General features: G+C 41.9%; 2 protein-coding genes across 2 annotated transcripts; one reads left to right on the plus strand and one right to left on the minus strand.

The window, feature by feature from the left end:
• Positions 1–2811: 2811 nt before the first annotated feature.
• LOC128230688 (uncharacterized) lies at positions 2812–3412 on the minus strand. Its single transcript, XM_052943132.1, has 2 exons — positions 3313–3412; positions 2812–3089 (listed from the first exon to the last, which is right to left on the minus strand). Exons 1-2 carry the CDS (start codon positions 3410–3412, stop codon positions 2812–2814), a joined length of 378 nt encoding a protein of 125 aa, XP_052799092.1.
• A 3841-nt stretch (positions 3413–7253) lies between these two features.
• On the plus strand, positions 7254–9998 carry LOC128230689 (uncharacterized). Its single transcript, XM_052943133.1, has 2 exons — positions 7254–7326; positions 7465–9998. The coding sequence occupies exons 1-2, from the start codon at positions 7254–7256 to the stop codon at positions 9996–9998; spliced, it is 2607 nt and encodes an 868-aa protein (XP_052799093.1).
• Positions 9999–10207: the final 209 nt, after the last annotated feature.

Here is a 10207-nt window from a genome sequence, read left to right on the forward strand (position 1 = left end):
TGCAGGCATTGTCAAGTTATCACAAGACAAGTTTTTTTCGATCAAGGTCACTGTGACCTTGACCTTTGACCCGATGACCCCTTAAATCATAAGGGGTCATCTACAAGTCAGATGCAACTCCAAGTCAAGTTTGAAGGCCATGGTTTCAGGCATTGTTGAGTTATCACTCAGACAACCTTTTACCATTCAAGATCACTGTGACCTTGACCTTTGGCTCTATGAATCCTAAAATCAATAAGGGTGATCTACTGGTCAGGCTTAACATCCATGTCAACTTTAATGATCATAGGTTTAGGCATTGTTGAGATATCCGTGGGGGAAGATTTGTTAACTTTTTTTGCGTTAAAGGTTACTGTGACATTGACCTTGGCCTGATGACCCCCAAAGTCAATAGGGGTCATCTACTGGGCAGGCCCAACCTTCATGTCAAGTTCGATGACCATAGGTCCAAGAATTGTCGAGTTTGCTTTCAAGATCACTGTGACCTTGACCCCTAAAATCAATAGGGGTCATCTACTGGTCAGGCCCAACCTCCATGTCAAGTTTGAGGGCCATGGGTGCAGGCATTGTCGAGTTATCACTTGGACAACCTTTTATCATTCAAGGTCACTGTGACCTTGACCTTTGGCCCAATGACCCCTAAAATTAATAGGGACAATCTTCTGGCCAGGCTCAACCTCCAAATCAAGTTTGAGGGCCATGGGTGCAGCCATTGTCAAGTTATCACTCGGATAACCTTTTACCATTCCAGGTCACTGTGACCTTGACCTTTGGCCCAATGACCCCTTAAATCAATAGGGACCTTCTTCTGGCCAGGCCCAACCTCCAAGTCAAGTTTGAGGGCCATGGGTGCAGGCATTGTCGAGTTATCACTCGGACAACCTTTTACCATTCAAGGTCACTGTGACCTTGACCTTTGGCCAGATGACCACCAAAAACCATTGGGGTCATCTCCTGGTCAGGCCAATTCTCCAAGTCAAGTTTGAGGGCCATGGGTGCAGGCATTGTTGAGTTATCAATTGGACAACCTTTTACCATTAAAGGTCACTGTGACCTTGACCTTTCGCCCAATGACCCCCAAAAACAATAGGGGTCATCTACTGGTCAGGCCCAACCTCCAAGTCAAGTTTAAGGGCCATGGGTGCAGGCATTGTTGAGTTATCACTCGAACAACCTTTTACCATTCAAGGTCACTGTGACCTTGACCTTTGACCCATTGAGCCCAAAAAACAATAGGGGTCAGCTGTCAGGCCCAATCTCCAAGTCAAGTTTGAGGGCCATGGGTGCAGGCATTGTCACGTTATCACTCGGACAACCTTTTACCATTCAAGGTCACTGTGACCTTGACCTTTGGCGTGATGACCCCCAAAAACAATAGGGGTCATCTACTGGTCAGGCCCAACCTCCATGTCAAGTTTTAGAGCCATGGGTGCAGGCATTGTTGAGTTATCACTCGGACAAGCTTTAAAATTATTTTACCATTAAAGGTCACTGTGACCTTGACCTTTGACCCGATGACCCCCAAAATCAATAGGGGTCATCTACTGGTCAGGCCCAACCTTCATGTGAAGTTTGATTACCATACGTCCAGGATTTGTTGAGTTATCACTCGGACAAGCTTTGGTCTACCGACGGACCGACCGACATACCGACATGCCTGTGCAAAGCAATATACCCCTCTTCTTCGAAGGGGGGCATAATAAACATATTCTAGTTAACTTTACTAAAGAAACTTTAGGGTATGGAACACAGATCTCTTCTTAGATGTTTTGGGTTATAAAAATACTTAAAAAAAAATTTGCATGCTATAAAATTCATATGCAACATAACTCAAAATAAAATGGATTTTTAACCACTTGAATAGCACTTGAAAGATTGTCCAGATTTCAAATTGATGATCATAAATGTTATAAGAATTTTATGAGATTGAGAAACTCATGGGTGAAAACAATGACGTTAAAAACCTTCAAATTTACATTAAACACAGAGCAAAATCCGTGTAAAAAATGTTTTGCATTAAATTTTTTACATCTTTCCCTCACATCTGATCATTTATACATTTGATAGGAATGTACATAGGTTTTTTCCAAATTAGGTATACATTTTAACAAATTATTGCTTAAAACTAAAGTTTCCTGACCTTGAAAGTGTTTTTAATTAGGCACCTTTAGACTGTTTTCATGAGCATTGCGGACACTTCAACTTACTAAGACATTAGAAAACTAGAAGCGCCCCAATGCGACAACACAAGGTTTTACACAACCTATTCAAAATAACCTTGACCATAACCCCACCTCCCTCAAATGCAATCCCAAACTAGATCATCATATAAGTTATCTACACACAAATTTTATTCACAATCCATCAATCCTAACTAAAGATATGGGGCTGTAACTTATGTTTAAGGACTGCCCTTTAAACAGGAAACCAAACTAAATTGGAGGTCTAAATTTAACTGATCTTTATAGTTGCATAATATAAAATGAAGAAAATACACAATAGATTAAAATAGTGCAAATATGGGCAAATTACAGTCTTTGAAATAAATTGCTTTTTTTTACTTCCAACCCCGTGTCGTGTCAAACTGCAGTGTCAATAAGAAGTTGTTGTCAAAAAATGCACATGGAGCTTAATATCAATATTTTTTAATGAAATTACAATTCTTCTTCACAATATATGTAAAATTGTTTACTTTAATAATTGGTGGAACACCAATAAGTGACTATTATTAGTGTCATTTTATTGTATTGGAATACTTTTCAAAAGTGTACTCAAGTGAGTACTTGAGTATGCCACACGACGCCTGATTTCCTATGACATTAACACTTTCTTCACAATGTAAATCAGAAACAGACAAAGGGACATAACTGGTTTCAGCCTGCTAAATACTTCCGCGGCAGAGTTACATCCATTCCAGTCATTACAGAAACAGTACGAGATTTTGTCATCTGTCGTTTCAGAAGGATTCCAGAAATCATTTTTGCGTGACGGCTCACAGTAGCCATGGCGACGAAGGACTGGCATTCTAAGGCGGTGGTATGTTGATTTCATCAGCTCTGATTCACACTCACGGATTATTTTTTCTTCACCTGTAACAATAATAATTAATCATAGTATTAAATGTTGTTAAATAAACTGGTATAACTAGAACTCATAGCACTGGAATATATTTGTTAACAAGGCTTCAAGCACTGATAGTTTTCCAAATTTTAGCTTGCTCTCAAATCATTAAAAGTTCATTTAACATAAATTTAATACAGTACACAAATTTCATGATGGCTATTAAGCATATAATCTGTCAAGCATCCATACCATCTTCTCTGGTGATGACCTTAACACAGAACTTTGACTCTCCACAATCCCGCCATGGAAACATACGCCAGACCACCCCATCCTCCCCACAGCCACCCATGGCACTGAAACACCTATGGCACATGATCCCCTCACCTGAAAAAGCAATTTATATATAACTCTGTGACTGTCTACCACCTTGACTGATTATAATCGCCACCAACAACAGTGACTGATTATTATCGCCACCTACAACTCAACTATGACTAATTATTATCGCCACCTACAACTATGACTGATTATTATTGCCACCTACAACTATGACTGATTATTATCGCCACCTACAACTCAACTATGACTGATTCTCATCGCCACCTACAACCATGACTGATTATATCGCCCTCTACAACTATGACTGACTATTAACGCCAACTACAACTATGACTGATTATTAACGCCACCTACAACTATGACTGATTATCATCGCCACCTACAACTATGAAGTATTATCATCACCACCAACAACTATGGCGGATTATTATCGCCACCAACAACTATGACTGATTATTATCGCCACCTTCAACTATGACTGATTATTATCGCCACCAACAACTATGACTGATTATTATCGCCACCTTCAACTATGACTGATTATTATCCTCACCTACAACTATGACTGATTATTATCACCACCTACAACTATGACTTATTATTTACGCCACCTACAACTATGACTGATTAATATCGCCACCTACAACTGTGACTGATTATTATCGCCACCTACAACTGTGACTGATTATTATCGCCACCTAAAACTGTGACTGATTATGGTCCACGTACAACTGTGACTGATTATGGTCCACCTACAACTGTGACTGATGATGGTTCACTTACAACTGTGACTGATTATGGTCCACCTACCATTGTGACTGATTATGGTCCACCTACAACTGTGACAGATTTCGGTCCATCTACAACTGTGACTGATTGTAGTTCCCCTACAACTGTTACTGTTTATGGTCCACCTATAGCTGTGACTGATAATGGTTGCCACCTACAACTGTGGCTGATTGAGGTCCCCCTACAACTGTGACTGATTATGGTCCACCTACAACTGTTACTGTTTATGATTGCCACCTACCACTGTGACTGATTTTGATTGCCACCTACCACTGTGACTGATTATGGTTGCCTCCTACAACTGTGGCTGATTGTGGTTGCCACCTACAACTGTGACTGTTTATGGTCCACATACAACTGTGACTAATTATTGTTGCCACCTACAACTGTGACTAATTATTGTTGCCACCTACAACTGTGACTAATTATTGTTGCCACATACAACTGTGACTAATTATTGTTGCCACCTACAACTGTGACTGTTTATGGTCCACATACAACTGTGACTAATCATTGTTGCCACCTTCAACTGTGACTAATCATTGTTGCCACCTACAACTGTGACTAATTATTGTTGCCACATACAACTGTGACTAATTATTGTTGCCACCTACAACTGTGACTAATTATTGTTGCCACCTACAACTGTGACTGTTTATGGTCCACATACAACTGTGACTAATTATTGTTGCCACCTACAACTGTGACTAATTATTGTTGCCACCTACAACTGTGACTGTTTATGGTCCACATACAACTGTGACTAATTATTGTTGCCACATACAACTGTGGCTGATTGTGGTCCCCCTACAACTGTGACTGTTTATGGTCCACCTACATCTGTGTCTGATTATCGTCCACCAACCACTGTGACTGTTTATGGTCCACCTACCACTGTGAATGATTATGGTCCACCTACAACTGTGACTGATTATGGTCCACCTACAACTGTGACTGATTATGGTCCAAACACAACTGTGACTGATTATGGTTGCCAACTACCACTGTGACTGATAATGGTCCACCTACAACTGTGACTGATTACGGTCCACCTACCACTGTAACTGTTTATGGTCTGCCTACCACTGTGACTGGTTACGGTCCACCTACAACTGTGACTGATTATGGTCCAGCTACAACTGTGACAGATTTCGGTCCATCTACAACTGTGACTGATTGGGGTTTCCCTACAACTGTGACTAATTATGGTCCACCTATAGCTGTGACTGATAATGGTTCACCTACCACTGTGACTTATTATGGTTGCCACCTACAACTGTGGCTGATTGTGGTCCCCCTACAACTGTGACTGTTAATGGTCCACATACCACTGAGACTGATTATTGTTGCCACCTACAACTGTGACTAATTATGGTTCCCACCTTCAACTGTGACTGTTTATAGTCCACCTACAACTGTGGCTGATTGTGGTCCCCCTACAACTGTGACTGTTTATGGTCCACTTACCACTGTGACTGATTATGGTTGCCACCTACAACTGTGACTGTTTATGGTCCACCTACAACTGTGACTGATTATGGTCCACATACAACTGTGACTAATTATTGTTGCCACCTGCAACTGTGACTGTTTATGGTCCACATACAACTGTGACTAATTATTGTTGCCACATACAACTGTGACTGATTATGGTCCAGCTACAACTGCGACTGATAATGGTCCACATGCAACTGTGACTGATTATGGTTCACATACAAATGTGACTGATTATGGTTCACATACCACTGAGACTGATTATTGTTGCCACCTACCACTGTGACTGATTATGGTTGCCACCTACAACTGTGGCTGATTGTGGTCCCCCTACAACTGTGACTGATAATCGTCCACATACCACTGAGACTGATTATTGTTGCCACCTACAACTGTGACTAATTATGGTTGCCACCTACAACTGTTGCTGATTGTGGTCCCCCTACAACTGTGACTGTTAATGGTCCACATACCACTGAGACTGATTATTGTTGCCACCTACAACTGTGACTGATTATGGTCCACATACAACTGTGATTGTTTATGGTCCACCTACAACTGTGACTGATTATGGTCCACATACAACTGTGATTGTTTATGGTCCACCTACAACTGTGGCTGATTATGGTTCCCACCTACAACTGTGACTGTTTACGGTCCATCTACAACTGTGACTGATAATCAGGTCACTACTTGCCACTGTGACTGATTATGGTCCACCTACAACTGTGACTGATTATGGTCCACCTACAACTGTGACAGATTATGGTCCACCTTCAACTGTGACTAATTATGGTCCACCAACAAATGTGACTGATAATGGTCCACCTACAACTATGACTTATTATGGTCCACATACAACTGTTACTGATTATGGTCCACCAACCACTGTGACTGATTATGGTCCACATACAACTGTGACTGATTATGGTCATCCAACGACTGTGACTGATTATGGTCCACATACAACTGTGACTAATTATGGCCCCATACAACTGTGACTGATTACGGTCCACCTACAACTGTGACTGATTATGGTCCACCTACCACTGTGACTGTTTATGGTCCACCTACAACTGTGACTGATTACGGTCCACCTACCACTGTGACTGATTATGGCCGCAACCTACCACTATGACTGGTTATGGCCGCCACCTACCACTGTCACTGTTTATGGCCACCACCTACCACTATGACTGATTATGGCCGCCACCTACCACTATGACTGGCCGCCTACTACCACAATGACTAATTATGGCTGCCACCTACCACTATGACTGGCTGCCACCTATCACTATGACTGATTATGGTTGCCACCTACCACTATGACAGATTATGGCCGCCACCTACCACTATGCCTGATTATGGCCGCCACCTACCACTATGACTGATGATGGCCACCACCTACCACTATGACTGGCCGCCACCTACCACTATGACTGATTATGGCCACCACCTACCACTATGATTGGCCGCCACTTACCACTATGACTGGCCACCACCTACCACTATGAATGATTATGGCCGCCACCTACCACTATGACTGATTATGGCCGCCACCTACCACTATGACTGATTATGGTCCAACTACAACTGTAACCAATAATGGTCCACCTACAACTATGACCGATAATGGTCCACGTACAACTGTGACAGATAATGGTCCATGTACAACTGTGACAGATTATGGTCCACCTACTACAGTGACATTTACCACTGTGACTAATTAAGGTCCACCTACAATTGTGACCGATAATGGTCCACCTACATCTGTGACAGATAATGGTCCATCTACCACTGTGACTGATTACGGTCCACCAACAGCTGTGAGAGATAATGGTCCACCTACATCTGTGACAGATAATGGTCCATCTACCACTGTGACTGATTACGGTCCACCAACAGCTGTGAGAGATAATGGTCCACCTACAACTGTGAAAGATTATGGTCCACCTACCACTGTGAATGATTATGGTCCATCTACAACTGTGACTGATTATGGTCCACCTACAACTGTGAGAGATAATGGTCCACCTACAACTGTGAGAGATTATGGTCCACCTACAACTGAGACTTATTATGGTCCACCTACAACTGAGACTTATTATGGTCCACCTACAACTGAGACTTATTATGGTCCACCTACAACTGAGACTTATTATGGTCCACCTACAACTGAGACTTATTATGGTCCACCTACAACTGAGACTTATTATGGTCCACCTACAACTGTGACTTATTATGGTCCACCTACAACTGAGACTTATTATGGTCCACCTACAACTGAGACTTATTATGGTCCACCTACAACTGTGACTGATTATGGTCCACCTACAACTGTGAGAGATAATGGTCCACCTACAACTGTGACTGATTATGGTCCACCTACAACTGTGACTGATTATGGTCCACCTACAACTGTGAGAGATAATGGTCCACCTACAACTGTGACTGATTATGGTCCACCTACAACTGAGACTTATTATGGTCCACCTACAACTGAGACTTATTATGGTCCACCTACAACTGAGAGAGATAATGGTCCACCTACAACTGAGACTTATTATGGTCCACCTACAACTGAGACTTATTATAGTCCACCTACAACTGAGACTTATTATAGTCCACCTACAACTGAGACTTATTATGGTCCACCTACAACTGTGACTTATTATGGTCCACCTACAACTGTGACTGATTATGGTCCACCTACAACTGTGAGAGATAATGGTCCACCTACAACTGAGACTTATTATGGTCCACCTACAACTGAGACTTATTATGGTCCACCTACAACAGAGAGGGACTATGGTCCACCTACAACTGAGACTTATTATAGTCCACCTACAACTGAGACTTATTATGGTCCACCTACAACTGAGACTTATTATGGTCCACCTACAACTGAGACTTATTATGGTCCACCTACAATTGAGACTTATTATGGTCCACCTACAACTGTGACTGATTATGGTCCACCTAAAACTGTGAGAGATAATGGTCCACCTACAACTGAGACTTATTATGGTCCACCTACAACTGAGACTTATTATGGTCCACCTCCAACTGAGACTTATTATGGTCCACCTACATCTGTGACTGATTATGGTCCACCTACAACTGTGACTGATTATGGTCCACCTATAACTGTGACTGATTATGGTCCACCTACAACTGTGAGAGATAATGGTCCACCTACAACTGAGACTTATTATGGTCCACCTACAACTGAGACTTATTATGGTCCACATACAACTGAGACTTATTATGGTCCACCTACAACTGTGACTGATTATGGTCCACCTACAACTGTGAGAGATAATGGTCCACATACAACTGAGACTTATTATGGTTCACCTACAACTGAGACTTATTATGGTCCACCTACAACTGAGACTTATTATGGTCCACATACAACTGAGACTTATTATGGTCCACCTACAACTGTGACTGATTATGGTCCACATACAACTGAGACTTATTATGGTCCACATACAACTGAGACTTATTATGGTCCACCTACAACTGTGAGAGATAATGGTCCACCTACAACTGAGACTTATTATGGTCCACATACAACTCAGACTTATTATGGTCCACATACAACTGTGACTTATTATGGTCCACATACAACTGAGACTTATTATGGTCCACCTACAACTGAGACTTATTATGGTCCACCTACAACTGTGAGAGATAATGGTCCACCTACAACTGAGACTTATTATGGTCCACATACAACTGAGACTTATTATGGTCCACCTACAACTGAGACTTATTATGGTCCACCTACAACTGAGACTTATTATGGTCCACCTACAACTGAGACTTATTATGGTCCACCTACAACTGTGACTGATTATGGTCCACCTACAACTGTGACTGATTATGGTCCACCTACAACTGTGACTGTTAATGGTCCACCTACAACTGTGACTGATTATGGTCCACATACAACTGAGACTTATTATGGTCCACATACAACTGAGACTTATTATGGTCCACCTACAACTGAGACTTATTATGGTCCACCTACAACTGAGACTTATTATGGTCCACCTACAACTGTGACTGATTATGGTCCACCTACAACTGTGACTGATTATGGTCCACCTACAACTGTGACTGTTAATGGTCCACCTACAACTGAGACTTATTATGGTCCACCTACAACTGAGACTAATTATGGTCCACATACAACTGTGAGAGATAACGGTCCACCTACAACTGTGAAAGATTATGGTCCACCTACCACTGTGAATGATTATGGTCCATCTACAACTGTGACTGATTATGGTCCACCTACACTGTGAGAGATAATGGTCCACCTACAACTGTGACTGATTATGGTCCACCTACAACTGTGACTGATAATGGTCCACATACAACTGTGACTGATTACATGCCACCTACAACTGTGACTGTTTACGGTCCACCTACAACTGTGACTCATAATCAGGTCACTACCTGCCACTGTGACTGATTATGGCCGCCACCTACCACTATGACTGATTATGGTCCA

Source organism: Mya arenaria, chromosome 4 (genome assembly GCF_026914265.1).
Source record: "Mya arenaria isolate MELC-2E11 chromosome 4, ASM2691426v1".
NCBI classification, from domain to species: domain Eukaryota; kingdom Metazoa; phylum Mollusca; class Bivalvia; order Myida; family Myidae; genus Mya; species Mya arenaria.